Consider the following 17,574-nt stretch of genomic DNA (forward strand, 5'->3'; position numbering starts at 1 on the left):
GCTCTGCTTCCCCGCCCTTGTCCCCTCAGCAACGTGATACCCACAATTACCTCATGGTTACCAAATTTGGATTACTTGCTTTATTTACAACAAACAAAGGCGGGGAGCTACACAAAATCATAATTGCGCTACAATTTTGGATGTCGCTGTAAGTCAAACGAGGCAATTGCTATTAACGGCATAAGCCTACGCCCGACTTGAAAATACCTTTGAAATACCTTATATGGTTTTGATTGAGATAACGTCGATTCATCAAGAACCAGATACGGCGTGAATTTTGGGCCAAAATATTTTGTATTCAAGGTCTACGGTACTTCAAGATATTCTCTCCCTTCCCTCTTTCTCCCCTTTTTTTCTAACTTGAAAAAACTTGAAAAACTCGATTTCTCCACAGACATACGCATAAGCCGTTCAAACTTGATATGAAATTAGGGGTCAAACTGTGTGTAATCACGTGCTGAGACCTGGCGTCAATATATTATTATATAACATTCCAAATATGGAGATTGCTACGCGACAATATCCAAATTTAGGTTTAAGTGTCACGTGGAGATACGGTCTGAACCTATTTGAAATAAGTTACTATTTAGAAGGTTCAGTCGGAACATCGAAATTTGCGCGGGAAAAAAAACCGCTCGCGTCCTACGTTCTGCAAACCGCTGTAATTAAAACCGCCAAGACGGTCAACACGGACATGGTTCTTGGAACCCGCTCTCATTATCAGTATTTACATTGGCGACATCTACCCACAGAGTCGCAGACAAGTCCGTGCGGCAGCGCGTGAGCCGGCCCTCAGGCTGCCGAATCATAGGTCGGTGCAGCCATCGTCAGGTCGGGTTCACTAACTAAATCTCGAGGTATAAAGCCAGGGATATTCTTGAACAGTGCCATTCCTCACAAACTAGAGTCCCATCTAGTGCTCCTCATATCTACGTGCTAAGAACTCATAATCAGGTAGGCCATCCCGTGCCACTATTCACGTACAAACATACTGATATGAATGGTCAAACTTGTATTTTCTACTTTCCAGAGATGAAATTCGCCGCTGGTATCATCTTCCTCGCCACCCAGCTCGCTGGGGGTCTCTGTGTCGCCGTTGCCAATGATGCCGCCGCTGCAGAATGTGGCGCACTCGGTGTCATGGTAGCCGACGAGAGCAATCATGCGAGCGACGTCCGCAAATGTGCTGACCATCCCATTAAACATGAAGATCGCAGAAAGACATGGGAATCCTTAGCACCATTCGACAACACGACTGCAGCCAGCACCCTGACCACTAGAAATGACGACGCGTGCTACTATGACGCGCCTTCTGGCTGTTCAGGAGGATACTGTTGGAAGGCTTGTGGCACCCCTGGTGATGGAAAATGGTGCTGGACAGCTGCAGGCGATGGGTCTGGGAAGTGGTTGACGTGCAAGTCGTACGCTGAGTGCAACCCGAAGGCATCGTGTGGCAAGGGGATTGGGTGCGCTAGTTGCGGTTGCAGCTGCTAAGGTGTATCGAAACAGATTCCCTAGAATAAGGCAACGGTGGAGTAGGTCGTATGTAGGGATCCAGTAAAGCTCTTGAGTACCTACTCGAGCACAATCATAAATCTTGTTGATTTCGGAAAAAAGAGTAGTAAAAGATACATTACTGCAATTCTTTTCGCAATTCAAGGTGAGTGATGGGTTCTTCGCTGCTGCAAATTAAAATGAGATAATCGATAATCCCACATCCTGTGTCGACGTCCAATCCTACTGCCCAGCCATGCAGGACTTGAGGTCAAAATACTCCGTTAGCCTTCAACGCGTTCTGCAATATCTTCCCTTGACCGCTGAGAACACCAGCCTGATGTTTGTCGGATCGTTAGCTTGGATGGTACTAGATACTAAAAGCAGCGTAATGTGTCAGATCCATCATGACGACAAGAAGTAAGAACTCGTACCTTACTGAGCATAAACGCTAGGCTTGGCCCTATTCACTTGCATAAACTTCCACAGAATGTACTTCACCGCCTTTTTAATATTATTGCCTCCAGTATACTCTGAAAAATGACTCTTCAGCAGCACGGTTGGCAATTTCTTTCTGAAGACATCTATCTTATTCAGAAAAAGAATGATAGACGTTCGAACGAAGCAGCCCGAGTTAACGATAGAATCGAAGAGAATGAGAAATTCGGCCATTCGGTTGTGACTCGGACTTACGCTGTATTCAGGTGGGGCCTGGTCGTGATCGCTCAAGGCTGTACGAAAAAAATACTAGTGACGGATTCGAAGCAGTGTTCAGAACGTGAACTACCGAGCCCAGATGCGAGGATCCTGTGGGTTTTCGTTCAAATGATAAGAATTTGGGCCGGATAGCAGGTTGAAACGCACGATAACGGGCCCATTGAGAACCGATGAGAAACACTAGAATTAGCCGACGTTCAGAGAATGAGCTCGGAGGTGTTCGGACAGAGCGCTTGAATGGAGAAAATGAAAATACGAGGGCGATGGAGGAAAGGACGGTCGCCTGTGAAAAAAGAACAAAGAGTACAAGCTGAACAAAGGTCGTAGTTGAGGGCTTGCAGGAAGAAGCCCGCGTCAACGGCGCACTATGACGAGGACAAGTCCTGCCACGAAGCAGAGGATAGACAAGAAAATAGCCGTTAAGCGAAGTCGGGCTTGGGGGTAGGTAGATCCGGGCAATCGAGAGAGGAAGAGACTCGAGAAAACCTATATGTCTTGTTCTACGACAGCCAAAAAGTCGTCCAACGTACCATACAATCGCCGTATCCATCGCGAGGTTGACTTTATAAAGCATCCAGTCGATTCACGAAAGCCGTGAAATCAACGCGTTGCCCCCCGTTAGCTGTCGGAAGACCACAGGTCAAATATGCTCAATTTTCGTATATAAGCCCATTTTCAGCTTGGTCCAGGTCACCCTTGCTTATATTACGACGGCAACCTCTCCCGCATCGTCTCAGGAAGATTGAATTATGGAAAGTTCGGCGCTTCAAACGAGCAATTGTAAAGACGACAGCCAAGCAACGAAACACGGTGGGGACTATGAGCCGACTAGAGATGCGGAGGAGATGACTGCGCACCTCGATAAGAAGGGATTTGGAAAGTTTTTCTCCTTTCGAATAGTGTTGAAGAGTTCATGGTTGATCATTTTGTACTTTTTTGAGGTCAAGGTCCAATTAACCCTTTCATACTTACCACTGGTCTTCACCTGATTACCGATGGAATATTCGGTAAAGGATTATCTGGTAGGCAGTTGGCCTTCTGAGTTTCAATATTTTGAATACGTTGAGGGATCAAGATTGCATTAACTTTCACCGTTGAGTTGCGATCTAGCTTGAAAACCAGTGTAAGTTGTTATCTTTCAGCAATGCTGACACAAAAAGATCAACAGAAAAAGGGAGAACAACAGAGCTTAATACCTCCCAGACCTAGTCTGGTATGTAGTCAACATCCGGTGTGTTGCTACTTCTGTCAAACCAATGGCGGCGACCCTACTAGGTAATTATAAGCTCGCTTAGTTGAGCGTCCAGACCTCCCTCAATAAAAGGGTGAATGAATTGAATGGAAGTGAGAAGTGCCACTGCACGAATGCTCGACAGTACCCGCGACAAGTGGTCTGTAAACCGAACAAACCGTTGGCGTAGTGAAAATCTTCATGAGCCAAGAGTACGTATGACACTGTGAAGGGTTATTGTGTTCTCTGTGCAAGTACAATACATGTACAGTGCTTACAGGAATCAAGATCCGTTAACCGCATATGCTGCATTCATTCGCTTCACGAGTTCCTCAAACCGAGATACTGGAACAATGATCACCCTGGCTCGTGTATCGAGCCCAAAAGATTCCTTGTCTCGAGGTTCGCTCGGGGCTCTGTTAAATTCATAGTCTGCACAGTAGCTCGCCAACTGTGGAGAGTTTCAACAAAAGGGCGTTGGAGGGAGTAATCAGGACGCACTGCTTTTATGTGAACGTCTTCAGGGTGGAAATCATATATCCCATCGGCAGGTCTCTTTTCCTCGGGTGGTTCCTGTGACTTTTTGGAACGTTTCTTGGAAGAAGTCCTGACTGTGGCGTTATTGATCAAGAAAGACTCGTCTTCTTCCGTGAGATGATATGTTCGGGATATGAAAATTAGATCGGTGAATTGGAAGGCCGAGTTCTAGAAGCTCAAACTCAGCGCCGCGTCATCTAAGAAGAAATCACGTATACCTGAGATATGGCTGCCTTGAGCTCGTCGGTCAACATGCGATACATCGGAGGAATGGTTTCTACGGGCATATTAACTAGGCGTTCGCAAATGACCAGTCCAACATGTTTTTCGGTCTGAGAGAAAAGCCCGTGTAGGTAACTGTGGAAACTAGAGTTCGAGCAAGATTTTTCGAGGATGTAAGAGGTAAGAGCTTTGATAGATGGGTGATCCTGGACTTTGTATCAATTCTGGCCTCGAAAAAGTCGCGTTCCCCACACACCTTATGCATATGCATGTTCAGAACCGTCAACAGAGCGTACGGATCGCTCTCTTTTCCATCCGTTTTGATCGTCGAGCCGATACCGGGTTGACTCAGAATGAGTTCAGTGAGCTCATGTAGATGGAATGCGTCTGCATCTCGTTGGAACAGCTGGCCCAGAAGTCGTTTTATGGCCTGATAATCAACATCAGGGTTTGGATTGAAGTAGTCGAAATCGACGTTGATCATGCTCTACTAAGTGGAGGTCGAATGAATGAAGTATAGATGGACATTTTCAAATAATCAGGGCTCACAACGTCTGAGGATTCATCGTCAGAGACGCTTTCGTTGTTCTGTTTGCGCTTAGCCATCGTCGTGTTACGAAGAAATTGTAATCACCGGCTACCGCAATGTCACGCTTCTGAGTCTTAGCGAGCTGGAGACTCACCTTACCCTTACGCCACCACGATCCCTTTTCATCGTTCATTTTTCTCATAATTCTTTTGCAGTTTTTCTTTTTTCACGATGACCAAATCTTACCTCATGAATGGATTGATAGAGAAGGCACGAACGATCTGGCCCTTCCGCGACCAACTACTAATGCATGACCTTGGATGTAGATGCAATCGCCAGACCAGGACTTTCGGTACAGATAATCGCGTGTGCGCGAGAATAATGTTACTCATTTTTTATCTTCCTTAGATTCATGGGTTTGAACGATTTAATGAATGAGATCAAGCAAGACCAAGGTTCTTTCGTTGGAGATGAAGTGCTTGAAAACAAAGTATTAGGACAAGTACTTGCATTGGTTGAGGATAAGATCTCAGAGGTCAAAAACCAAGCTGTCAAATGGTACGTGCCTTGCTTGCAATCGTGGCTGATTCCTGACCTTCTGTCGTTCTCCAGTCTCGGCCAATTAATCAAGATTCTGCGTCAAACACAGATGGAGATGGTGGTAGACAAGTTGATCGAGTTTTCTGGTGGCAAGGATGATGAACTTCGGGATATCTCGGCTCTAGGTCCGTGTTTTATACTTCAAAATCGGACATACTAGCGGGACAAACTGAATCTGTATGCAAGCCCTCAAGACCATTACTGCTGAATTACCGGCCGATGGAAAGATATCTGCTTCGGCGTGTGCGAAACTAACGCCCAAATTGTTAGGCCAGGCAGAAAAGGTACATATACACAGCTTCACGTTCAACGTCTGCTGATGTACATTCGTGAACCAGTCTGACACGCCGCCAGAAGCCCTGGTAGAGACACTGTCTATCCTCTCCATTTTGATCAGCCGGTTCCCTCAAAACCTATCTAGCGCGACATTTTCTCCGCCTCCGTTGGTTGTCCTTGCCCCCTTACTTTCTCACTCTCGCCCCGTTGTACGAAAACGCGCCATCGTCACTCTTTCTCAGTTCATACCCATTTCCCAACCGGGACTATTCAACGAATTGTTGAAATCAAGTGTACTTCCTCATCTAGCAGCAAATGCGAACATCGAAAAACAACGGACCACAGTGCAATTGATTGCTGCTGTTGCGAGACATTCGCCTTCACAAATCGCGCAATCGCTAGGGGAAATCGTTCCCCCAATCACTAAAGCGATTCAGAGGGATGATGACGAGCTGAGGGAGGGATGTTTACAGGCTCTGGAGGTGTTGTTATTGAGATGTCCCGGTGAACTCACCCCTTACATCTCGAGTGTCATTCAAGTCGGGAATCAATACATCAAATACGATCCAGTACGTACTGACCACCGGTGGATATCTTTCATCTCACTTGTCATGTATTTTAGAATTACGCGGGTGGAGATGAGGAAGAGGAAATGGACGTGGATGATGATGGCGACGACGACGACGCCGAACTTGATGAGTGCGTGTTCGGTCTATACTGCTTTGTGCGATTCCTCACTGCTTACAAGATATTCCGATGACGAAGACACTTCATACAAGATTCGGCGTTCCGCCACAAAACTTCTCGCAGCTCTTATAGCTACGCGACCAGAACTGCTCTCCGTCGTTTACAAGGAAGTTTCTCCTGTTCTTATTTCACGCTTTGGTGATCGTGAAGAAACTGTCAAGCTAGAAGTCTGGTCCACATATGCCATTCTTCTGAGTCAGACAGCCGTTTATGGTGGTCTTTCGCAGACTGCAGAAGATGTCACCCACGGGAAGCGAAAACGAGATACGGATACGATGGAGACAGAAGGAAGCCCTTACTCTTTGTTGAAAGGGCAGGTCCCCAATCTTTCTAAAGCCTTACTTAATCAACTCAAGGCCCCGAAAACACCTCCAGCTACACTTCAAGCTGGATTTTCGCTCTTGCTTTCACTTTTGACTGTTATGCCCGGAAGTTTATCCAATCAAGTGCCATTAATCACTTCAACCTCGAAATCGGTTTTATCACAACCACCGACGACCTCCACTTCCACACTCTACCTCTCATGCTTGTCTTTTCTCAGCTTGTTCTTCTCCTCCCATTCACCCCCTGCCTTCATCGGTTCTCTGCCCACTCTTACGCCACCTTTAATCAAAGCTGTCGGAGAGCGTCACCCCCGTGTTGCATCAGAGGCCTTCCGTGTCTTTTCTGCTCTTTTACAGGCGATGAAGCCAGTGAAGAACACAGATTGGACCGACAAACTTTACGAGCTCGCATTGGTACGATTGACAAATCACGATACAGACGCCGAAGTCCGAGCAAATGCAGAAGACTGCATCGCCGATTTATGGATCTGCGCGAATGACATGATGAAGGGCAAAGATAGGAAAGAATGGGAGGCAATTTGCCGGCAAAATGGAAGGTCCGAGGGTGCAATCAAGGTTATAATCAAAGTCGCTAGCGAGGTCACCGTCGGAGACGACTGGGTCAATGGGTGCGTCGAATGGCTGATTGGTCTTCTGAAGAAAGCCGGGAGGGCCGGCAAAACGGAGACCTTCACCGCTATCGATGTTCTGCTGAGGAGGTTGTTCATCCCGTTTCTTGAAATCATTGAGTTCTATTAACTTTCACTCCTCAAGTTATACTGCCGGTGTACCAGCTGAATTACCCAGTGTTCTGATCACGCATATCAAGCCCTACTTGACTGTTTCGGACATTGCGTTGCTCTCGCAGGCCCTCACCACACTCTCCGTCCTGCTCAAACTCGCCCCAGCGATCACTTTCCCGGAGGTTGAGAAGTTCCTCTTGTCGACTATCTACACTATTTCTCACTCTCCTCTGGTTTCCGGGTCTGCGCTCGATTCGTTGTTGGCCTTCTATGCTGCTCTTATCCGCGCGGACGAACAAATTGCTACGCATGTTGTACCGAATTTGGTCCTCACGGTGGAGAAAGTTGGCAGGGTGGATGCCAATCCGGCTAATGTAGCCAAATGTGTCGCACAAGTAGTGAGAAGCCATCAGGGTGTTGCAGCTGGAACCATTGTAGAATATGCTAAGCATATCAAGGTGAGGATAGATGTCCAGCGTCGTTCAACGGATTTACTTTTCATCGTTATAAGAAGTCTTCAAAAGCGAAAGTATCGACAGTTGTTCTCAGCCTTCTCATCCTGGGCGAATTAGGTCGTTTCATGTGAGTGGCAAAAGATCTCTTTTCAAGACTCGAAGTACTGATACCTTTCCTTAGTGACATGACTCCCCAGCAAGATATCTTCGCCAACGCTATCGAACACTTTTCTGCCGAACAGGAAGAAGTTCGTTCAGCTGCCGCCTTTGCGGCGGGTGAGTCTCAATATCAAAAAACCAAGCACTCAAACTCAGAGCCCCACTACCTAGGTAATATCGCGATCGGCAATCCCCATCAATTCCTTCCTGCGATAGTCAAGCTTGTGCAGAGCGATGCGAAGAAACGCTTGCTGGCTCTTCATGCCTTGAAGGAGGTACGAAAGTGCTCATCATGTCTATAACTCGCGGTTGACATGGTTGACTTCGGTTGACCCCAGGTCGTGACCCACTGCTCAAATAGCCAACTCGAAAACGTGACCGATCTACTATGGGTTCCTCTCTTTGAAAATTCGGAGAACTCTGAAGAAGCAACGCGAAATGTTGCTGCAGCATGCCTTGGCAAGCTAGCAACGACTCACCCATCGAAATATCTTCCGCAGCTTCATGTAAGGAAGATCTGAAAGTCGTTAGGAGGCTATGCTGACTTTACCGTTCGCCTTTGCAGGCCCGAATCCGTGATAGCGACCCTGCAGCCAGGGCAACGGTTGTCTCGGCCATACGCTACACCTTTGCAGACACTGCACAATCTTATGATGAACTTCTTTCACCACTTCTTGTCGACTTCCTTTCCTTGATGGTGGACAGTGATTTGGTTCGTTCGAGCAGATCAATTACGAAAAATTCCTGTGTACTGATATCTCCCCTTTCAGACTGTTCGTCGACTGACGCTATCGGCTTTGAATTCCGCTGCTCGCACCAAACCGCATCTCGTCAGGGATCATTTGAACGCCCTCCTTCCCAACTTGTACCAGGAAACGATCGTCAACCAGGATCTCATTAGAACAGTGCAAATGGGCCCTTGGACACACAAGGTGGATGATGGTCTTGAAGCACGGAAGACCGCCTATGAGACCATGTACACGCTGGTTAGTTTACTTTGTTGTTATTTTTTTTACTTTCCCGGATTAGGAACTAACTTTGATGCATAGCTGGATACTTGTTTGACGAAGCTCGACTTGCACGAGTTCATCGGTCGCGTCTTCTCTGGCCTTGCAGATGATTCGGATGAAATCAAGGTCATCTCCCACATGATGCTTTTCCGATTATCGCAAGTAGCGCCTGCCGCTGTATCTCAACGGCTAGATGAAGCCACTCCACAGCTCGAGAAAACGATGAAGGGAGCACAAGTGACAAAGGATACAGTCAAGCAAGACTTAGAGCGGGCCGCTGAACTACAGAGAAGCGCGTTAAGAGCGGTAGCAGCTCTCAGTAAAGTTGGCGCTGGTGTTTCGCCTCGATTTGATACGTTTGTGGAGGAGCTAAAGAAGAACCCAACTTGGGGTGCCGAGTTTAAAGAGTTGGTCGGACAATGAATGTGGACTCGAATTTGATCGAAATAGTGTGTACTACCATGACTTTCATGTTTATTTTACTGTGGTCCAGGCGAGAATCTAATTGATCGTGCTTCTTTGCAATGCTCTTTCGTTGGAACCAGAGTGCCCGGATGTGCTTCTGGATGCTATTCCATATGAATGTTTTGGAAACTCGTTTCTCCCTGGTGTGCGGCATCTCGATATGAACGGTGATCTACGGAAGATTGTGGGCGAGTCTGATCCACATACTTATTGCTCGACAAGGTCTGGGTAATTCTGACCTACAAATCCCCCGCACCACAGACTTGAGCTAGCAAAATCCAGCTGGGAGTTATCAGTCAGTCATTCCATTTCCCCAATGACTGAAGCGCTGATATTGCATTAACAGGCCCTACTAAACCCTCCGAAGATATGTCGATTGGGCAACATGATACCTCGACCTCTCCTGACTCTTGTGAAACACGAGCATCGTCGTCGTCGCAGCCATTGTTCAGCTCACTCAATCGATTACGTTATCCAGCAAGGCCGGAGTCGACAATATCGTCGCGCAGCGCCCAAACGAGTCACCGAGAAACTCCATCAGACCTCGGGCACTTCTCGGTATTCAACTTGGCCGTTTTCGACGAGCTGCAACTACAAAACCCTCACGGAGACTCGTCTCATCCCCACAGTTCTAACGGATGTCTTCCAATCGAATATACCACTTTAGTACATGATCATTCCCCGTATTGGACGCCGAGCGATATTTTTCTTGACAAGAAGTTGGGGTGACAAATCTCACCTGGAAAAAACATCGACTGTGAGTTGAAACGGGCTATGGTAAGTGACCATGCTCCCAGGACTTTCGTTAAATGACGTTGACACGCGCATACTACTTTTTCAGCAGTAACATATGATGGATCCCACCACATCAATTATTGAAGGGAAACAAGGAGGAAACAAAAGGTGGTTCCGATGTATATTACCATCCGGTTCTCGTCATTGTACATATCAACCTGGTTTAGTGTAGACCTCATACATGTTCCTCCAGATCTCGGCGGTAAAACCGTGCTATGAACAACGACGGAACATCCGACAAATCGAGACCGGGTTAAATCTGGTCTTTCGTTAGAACTTGAGGCACCGGGTCTTCGCGGATGGTTGGCTAGTATTCAACATGTATAGCTGGAAGGGTATCTGACAGTACTAGTCGCATCGGTACGTATAAGTAGTAACTCAACGAGAGGCGTACATCCACCTGTTTTCAAGTCATCCTTGTTCGCAGTCGTGAGTCGCAGAAGGACATGTTCATCTAGTATGCACGGATTGTATTTGTGCTAGGGCGACTAATAACTATCACGAATCAGGAAGACGGGGTGAAGAACGTACGGGGGGGAAATGTCGAGGTTTGATTGAAAATACATTGACTGGAAGTTATTGGTGATGCTGGTGGATAGCCTTGGCTTAAATCGTACTGGTGAGGGTTGTAGTATCCCGACTCCAGCCAGTGGACACTCAAAGAGTATACAGAGTCCGGGTTCCAACGGGATAGAGGGACACGGTCTCTCAACTCCACCGGGACGTGTCGATTGAGAAGAAACTTATAACGGATAAATCTCAGCGAGACTGAAAGCGTTCAAGAGCCACGGCCCTGGCAGATGAGATGGAAAGTTCGAGATGACCAGCACCGTCGTGCCCGAGCTTTTCTCAGTGTCGACGACGAAAACTTCTGCATCCCCATCATTCTCAATGTCTTACCGGAACCGGCGCCAGTGAAAGAAATATGGTGAAGTTGACCAGAAACGCAAGGAGAAACACTACACTCAAGTCTTCGCCACACCACCCTTCTCCGAACCCCTTGAGTCTTCAAGCTTCAATGACAATGGCTTCTGCAGACATCATTGGTATCAGAACATTCAAACGCAAGTCCAAGTTGCAAGTGTTGCAAGCGATCAAGCGGGCGCATATCTTACGTAAATGTGATTTATTGAACCTCCCGTCATGACCGATAACCCATACCTCGCTCATAGAAAGGACTTGAAGAAGGCTTCATCCTCGTCTCAGCCGCTATTAGGCTTCATACCTCGAAAAGTAAAGGGGGAGCAGGTTCGCAAGGCTTTGGTACGTATCTTTCTGTTGTGGAAAGGAGGGAATAATGGCTTTTATACTTATAGGACCATGCGACAAATCCTTTCACAAAGAAGCCTCACACTGCACAATACAGAAAAATATTAGAAGCACGCAAAAAGTTGCCCGTATTTGCTCAGATGGATGAATTCCTGGCAATGGTAAGTAGTGTAAACTTCGAGTTCGTCTTTCAGTCCAGAAATCACATTCTCCCTCCTCCCTCAAGACGTTTGAAACGATCTCTGCTCGAACAGAAATCATGCACTGATAATTGGGATAGTTCAGCCATAACCAAATCATTGTAATGGTCGGAGAAACAGGTTCCGGAAAGACCACCCAGTGAGCCATATTGTCTATCCGTCGGTAATCCCGCAGTCCTCATGATTCTGCTCAAGAATACCACAATTTGTGGCATTTTCCGATTTGCCACACACCAAAGGAAAATTAGTTGCATGCACACAACCATGGCGAGACATTGCTATATCTATGGCAAAGCGTGTAGCAGAAGAGATGGATGGTGAGCGACCCGTGATCTTGAGCCCTGTTTCTTTACTCAGTATTCGATCCAGTTGACCTTGGCTGTGAAGTCGGTTATTCCGTCCGTTTCGAAGATATGACCGAACCTGGCAAAACGTTCCTCCAATACATGGCTGATGATACGCTTCTTCGTGAAGCCATGAATGACCCCAACCTCACACGATATTCGACTATAATTCTCGATGAAGCCCACGAGCGTACCCTTGCAACAGATATTCTCATGGCTCTCTTAAAAGACCTTGCCAAACGTCGCGCCGATCTCAAAATCATTATAATGTCCGCCACTCTCGATGCACTCAAATTCCAAAAATACTTTGGCCTCTCGAAAAAATCTACCGCCCCCCTGCTCAAAGTCCCCGGAAGAACATATCCCATCGAGGTCTTTTACACGCAAGAACCTGAACCCGATTACTTTGAGGCCGTTATTAAAACTGTGTTAATGATTCATCGTGCAGAAGATCCCGGCGATATCCTTGTTTTCTTGACGGGAGAGGAAGAAATTGAAGATGCTTGTAAAAAAATCAAGCTCGAAGCAGATGATATGGTGAACCAAAACCCCGACTCTGTTGGACCTCTCGTATGCATACCCCTATATCCATCTCTACCTCCGCAACAACAGCAGAGAATATTCGATCCAGCACCTTCAACCGTATCTCCATCTGGACCCCCGGGGCGAAAAGTCGTAGTGTCTACCAACATTGCCGAAACGTCGTTGACAATAGATGGTATCGTCTACGTCGTAGATCCCGGCTTCTCAAAACAACAAGTGTACAATCCACGGATAGGAGTAATGTTTATATTGGTTACCCCAATCTCCAAGGCTTCGGCACAACAACGGGCTGGACGGGCTGGACGAACACGTCCTGGGAAGTGTTTCCGACTTTATACGGAGAAGGATTTCATACGCGAATTAGAGGAGCAAACATATCCTGAAATTCTACGATGTAATCTCAGCATCACTGTTCTGGAGTTGCTTAAGCTTGGTATCAAGGTATGTTCTTATCTCCTTGACTTTCTTCACTGCATGTTAACCTGCTTGTAGGATCTTATACGATTTGACTTCGTAGACGCCCCCTCTGCAGAGACGCTGATGCGGGCACTGGCACTTCTTAATGATCTGGCGGCAATCGACGACGAGGGTAACATCACGGCTTTAGGGAGAACAATGGCCGAGTTCCCTCTCGACCCTCAGGTTCTTTATCTTTGTTATTACGATGTCTATATATTCAAACACGTTGTTTTCCACAGCTTTCAAAAATGCTCATCGCAAGTCCAGAGCTCAAATGTAGTAATGAAATTCTCACCATCACTGCTATGCTTTCCGGTGCGTCACTCTTGTAACGCACTGTTATCTGAGTGTTGAAGCTGACTCTGTGGCCAGTTTCTAATATCTGGGTTCGACCGGCTAATGCACAAAGAGAAGCTGACGAAGCCAAAGCTCTTTTATTGGTCCCTGGAAGCGATCATCTGACGCTAATCAATGTTTTCAATCAGTATCTCCAACGTGGGTGGTTCTCCCTTCTCTTCCGTCTTTCATTCCAATTAACCCCCAGCTTTTTTATAGACAAGTACGACAAGAATTGGGCATGGCAAAATTATGTTTCTGGGCGAGCTTTAGCTCAAGCAGAGAACGTTCGCGATCAGCTTCAGCGAACGATGGAACGACTCGGAATAGATGTGGTCTCGCTTTCAGGCCGAAAGGAACTTTACCAGAATGTTCGAAAGGCGTTGGTTATCGGTTTCTTCATGCAGGTGGCCCACAAGGACGGTAAAACGGGCTATTGTACGGTCAAGGACGGTCAGGTATATGCCTTCGTCAGTGACACCGTTTTCTCCCTAATTGACAAGTCGCATATTCAGAGTGTTGCACTCCATCCCTCTTGTTGCCTGATTTCACAGCCTGAGTGGGTTCTGTTCAACGAATTCATTTTGACGACACGCCCATATATTCGGACAAATACTGACATTCGGGGAGAATGGTACGCAAATTCTAAGCTTGGGTAGACATGTTGACCTCACGGATCTCTCTTTTCAGGTTACTGGAGCTGGCTTCGCATTATTACGATCTCTCATCCTTCCCTGATAGCGGGACGAAGCGCGCTCTGCAGCGTATTGCCAAGAGAAACGGGAAGCCCGGTGGAATCAGTCGCGGCGGAGCACCTGCTTCAAGGAAACAGAGGAAAAGGTAAACCTCAATACAATGACATCAGCGGCAGAAGCAGACGCGTTGAATTTATGGTTCGCTGCGTTCGCCCTCTTAGTTCAGGGCGGCATGGCATCGGTATAACTTCGGTGGTTGAAGGAGCATTCAGCTCACATGCAACAGAAGGTGACGGATGTAGAGTTGGAAACTGACATCCCGAGAGAGGTCGAAGGTACTCGTATTCAGCCCCCGGTTTGCATCAAAGGTGTGGCAGCACGTTGAATTTTAACTTCTCCAATAGTCTTCAGCGTGTTGGGACTCTAGTCTGTCGAATGACAATCACTGTTACGCTATCCCAGCAGATCATGTAAAATACATTGCAAAGGAACTACTTGTAGGTGCCTTAATGGATGGAGTATTATTTGGACCCTAGTCGCCGTATTGTTCTTGCATCTCCGAAAACGCAACCGACTATAACTGTGACGATAATACTCTCAATTAATCCCGCCTCCACTGTGACGAGGCGGGCCTGTGGTAGACCACGAAAATGTCCGTCATACATCTGCGAACTTTAGGATAGAACCGGGATTCAGTTCAAGCCGTCAATGCAAAACGAAGGATTGAAGTACAGTCTGGAGTTGACCGGGACCCGTGGTGGGTTAGCATGGTCGAAAAGGAAATGAGGAATTAATTAGAAGACGCAGACCAATACAACGCGTTTTTGGGCTCGGTCTTGTCCCAAATGCCCTCCTCAGAAACACAATGTAACTATCAAGAGATCTGAAAACTATCTGCATATTATTGAAATAATGATGATACTGACCGACAAGTGGACATGTAGACAATTTCCCAGGATTGTTCTAATTACTGGCCTGATACTGATGGAACTTGGCAGAGCACCTCGGTGAGAGACGGTCGACAGTCCGGATCTGTCACTGACATCCTCTTCCCTAGCATCACGACCAAAGTCCTTTGTTCTTCATCAAAGGAGCAGCGGCTGGCCATGAACAGCAACACCTTTCCCACAGCCCAGACATCTGCCAACTTGAGATTAATCTTCTCAATACCCTTGGTTTTCTCCATCTCAGGCGCCATCCAACCTTCTGTCCCGATTGATTCATGGAGAACCTCGGTAGCCCTGCATGAAATACCAAAGTCCAGGATTGTAGCAGCTGGGACCCCTTTGGTGGCGTTGACCGGGACTGCGATGTTGGCAGGTTTTATATCTAGATGAACAATGCCCGCATTGTGGATATTGTGCATGGTGTTGAGTAAGGCGACAACTACTTCCATTGCATGAGGTCCTGCACCAGTCCAGCAGTAGAGTTCGAGGTCTTGCCCAGCATATTGGGTGACTAGAAGATGGAGACCTCGTTTGACCTTCTTCTCTGCGATGATTCTGGCGACGCCGCTGTATACTTGCAGATCTCTCAGGATTCTGACCTCTTGTATGTTCGTCAGCTTAGCCACTGCTAGGAGTTGCCCTCGATCACAATCTTTCACAAATACCACCTCTCCCTATCAAGACCCACACCCACAGTCAATACCAAAGCCCACCTCATCGAAGAATGACTACACACCGGTTTTTCCAGACAATCTCTGATATCATCCAAGGCCTCCGAAATTGGTTGTAACAGTTGGATGGTGGTACCGACGAGAGACAAGGTCTCAAGGCAGGAGCTGGATTCGCTTTCCCATTCGAATTCATGAGGCTCCTCCTCAGCATCCGAGTATCCTCTAGAGCTCGAACGATATTTTGTGCAGAGGATCTTCCTTTTCTGTCCCTCTTTGGTGACTCTTTGTCCCTTGTTGGATGCCGAACCACCACCACCACCACCCCTGCGAGGACGTTTGCTTCCCCCCTGAGGACGGTCGGGTCCTGAACCTCGACGTTTCTTGGATAAACCTTGCCCGCCACTCCCTTGTCCACCATCGTCGTTCTCACCATGATCGCCCCCACCATCGTTGTTCCCGCCATCATCGTTCCCATCGTCGTCGTTCTCACCGTCGTCGTCGCTATCGCTATCCTTTCTTTTTGACTGACCAGTTTTCGTTCGCAAGGGCTTCAGCATCTTATTTATGTTTTGGAACGCCTTGACAGTGCGGTGAATATATGATTTGCTGTCTTCAACTACCCCGCACATCGCCATAAGGAGCCCAGCACACACTTTTAAGAACTCTACCGCTCCATCGAATTCCGATGTTTCCGTTGACAATGAACAGCGTTTCAATTCCAGCTCTGATTGCTGCGTCTGGACGACTGATTAGCAGAGCGAAAGTATTGAGATAGACAAAAAATACCTGTACCTTTCTCACCACGTCGAAGATGGTGAACTTTGATACAAAGCCATCCCGTGAAACATCGTACGACACGTAGAGAACAAGGAAACGAGTGGGGTTTTTCAGGATATTTCGCTGGATCAAGAATCGTGCATAGGCGTGAACAGAGACGAGAGCTTTCGTGAAATCTCTTCCTTGGCAATTTGAATCGATCTCCCCCCACAACACCAGCGGGTGTACATCCGGCCCTCCCGTCACATAAAGGTCACTGATAGGACCATAAGCAAAATGTCTGATGCCATGTTTTTCGCTGGTCGTTTTGAAAACTATCTTTAAACCAGACAGAGTTTGTCTGTTCGACCAAAACTGATGAGGAAACGTTGAAGCATGACAACAAAACTTACCTAGGACACAACCGGAAGTCCTTTAACGAGTTGCATATCACGGTCACCAATTCACGACAGAGATCCTCAGACGGCCAGTACTCATACTGCGAACTTGACACAGCCATTGTTGCAAGGAGATGCAGTATTTGCGGTGGAACTAATTCCTTGACAACCTCGATAACATTGCCTTCTGGGCAAGTCACGAACTCCATGTGCTTTTTATAGACGGATCCATAATTTCCTGAGTGAGCCCTCTTCAAGATCTCAACGTCCGTTAGTGCAAATGTGATCCAATTGTTGGTCCAGACGTCTTCACTTATCGCGATCGCCTTCATCTTCTCTAGCAACTTCATATCGTTATCAGCGTACTGTATCTTCCATTAAGGAGTCATTCACCTCAGAACTTGGGACTCGCATTTTGCGAACTCCCATGTTCGCCTCTTCATCACTGCCAGGCTTCAACTCCTCTTCGCGGGGTAAGTCATTAAGCTCTTCGATCAACTTCGGAAATCCAGATTTGAAGGTAGTGGAGTTTCCGAGGCCGATGGTCAGCGATGCGAGTTCCTCTGAAACGGTACGCACTCGATAGACCTTACCGTGCTTCATATTAATTGATTGACGGAGCCGGTCAGCTTTTGTTTGTATTTATTTGTTGT

General features: G+C 47.1%; 6 protein-coding genes across 8 annotated transcripts; 3 read left to right on the forward strand and 3 right to left on the reverse strand.

Annotated features, from left to right (window-relative positions):
• Window positions 1–1,032: 1,032 nt before the first annotated feature.
• Window positions 1,033–1,494, forward strand: E1B28_009698 (uncharacterized protein; the record flags this gene model as incomplete). The annotated part of the gene is made up of 1 exon (XM_043154608.1): window positions 1,033–1,494. The coding sequence occupies one exon, from the start codon at window positions 1,033–1,035 to the stop codon at window positions 1,492–1,494; it is 462 nt and encodes a 153-aa protein (XP_043007063.1).
• Window positions 1,495–2,194: 700 nt separating this feature from the next.
• On the reverse strand, window positions 2,195–2,785 carry E1B28_009699 (uncharacterized protein; the record flags this gene model as incomplete). Its single annotated transcript, XM_043154609.1, has 2 exons — window positions 2,195–2,301; window positions 2,359–2,785. 2 exons carry the CDS (start codon window positions 2,783–2,785, stop codon window positions 2,195–2,197), a joined length of 534 nt encoding a protein of 177 aa, XP_043007064.1.
• Window positions 2,786–3,725: 940 nt separating this feature from the next.
• On the reverse strand, window positions 3,726–4,807 carry E1B28_009700 (uncharacterized protein; the record flags this gene model as incomplete). The annotated part of the gene is made up of 5 exons (XM_043154610.1): window positions 3,726–3,893; window positions 3,944–4,147; window positions 4,198–4,407; window positions 4,458–4,688; window positions 4,751–4,807. The coding sequence occupies 5 exons, from the start codon at window positions 4,805–4,807 to the stop codon at window positions 3,726–3,728; spliced, it is 870 nt and encodes a 289-aa protein (XP_043007065.1).
• Window positions 4,808–4,879: 72 nt separating this feature from the next.
• Window positions 4,880–9,561, forward strand: E1B28_009701 (uncharacterized protein). The gene is made up of 16 exons (XM_043154611.1): window positions 4,880–5,000; window positions 5,057–5,082; window positions 5,139–5,288; window positions 5,343–5,455; window positions 5,517–5,614; window positions 5,669–6,175; window positions 6,229–6,305; window positions 6,355–7,395; window positions 7,451–7,877; window positions 7,934–8,001; window positions 8,056–8,150; window positions 8,205–8,308; window positions 8,372–8,539; window positions 8,599–8,745; window positions 8,804–9,019; window positions 9,083–9,561. Exons 1-16 carry the CDS (start codon window positions 4,962–4,964, stop codon window positions 9,464–9,466), a joined length of 3,660 nt encoding a protein of 1,219 aa, XP_043007066.1. The 5' UTR covers window positions 4,880–4,961; the 3' UTR covers window positions 9,467–9,561.
• Window positions 9,562–11,427: 1,866 nt separating this feature from the next.
• Window positions 11,428–14,685, forward strand: E1B28_009702 (uncharacterized protein). 3 transcript variants are annotated; one of them, XM_043154614.1, is made up of 12 exons: window positions 11,428–11,566; window positions 11,620–11,733; window positions 11,799–11,911; window positions 11,968–12,089; window positions 12,142–13,100; window positions 13,152–13,301; window positions 13,358–13,433; window positions 13,491–13,613; window positions 13,674–13,912; window positions 13,970–14,088; window positions 14,145–14,294; window positions 14,371–14,685. In XM_043154614.1, the coding sequence occupies exons 3-12, from the start codon at window positions 11,877–11,879 to the stop codon at window positions 14,462–14,464; spliced, it is 2,067 nt and encodes a 688-aa protein (XP_043007069.1). In that variant the 5' UTR covers window positions 11,428–11,566; window positions 11,620–11,733; window positions 11,799–11,876; the 3' UTR covers window positions 14,465–14,685. The 3 variants fall into 3 exon arrangements, with proteins under 3 accessions (XP_043007069.1, XP_043007068.1, XP_043007067.1); XM_043154613.1 differs by having other exon boundaries at window positions 11,650–11,733; window positions 11,853–11,911; window positions 14,145–14,685; XM_043154612.1 differs by having other exon boundaries at window positions 11,620–11,911; window positions 14,145–14,685.
• On the reverse strand, window positions 14,637–17,548 carry E1B28_009703 (uncharacterized protein). The gene is made up of 6 exons (XM_043154615.1): window positions 17,315–17,548; window positions 16,937–17,265; window positions 16,560–16,884; window positions 15,833–16,504; window positions 15,076–15,770; window positions 14,637–15,020 (listed from the first exon to the last, which is right to left on the reverse strand). Exons 1-5 carry the CDS (start codon window positions 17,522–17,524, stop codon window positions 15,117–15,119), a joined length of 2,190 nt encoding a protein of 729 aa, XP_043007070.1. The 5' UTR covers window positions 17,525–17,548; the 3' UTR covers window positions 14,637–15,020; window positions 15,076–15,116.
• Window positions 17,549–17,574: the final 26 nt, after the last annotated feature.

This window comes from Marasmius oreades, chromosome 6, assembly GCF_018924745.1.
Source record: "Marasmius oreades isolate 03SP1 chromosome 6, whole genome shotgun sequence".
Lineage (NCBI taxonomy): Eukaryota > Fungi > Basidiomycota > Agaricomycetes > Agaricales > Marasmiaceae > Marasmius > Marasmius oreades.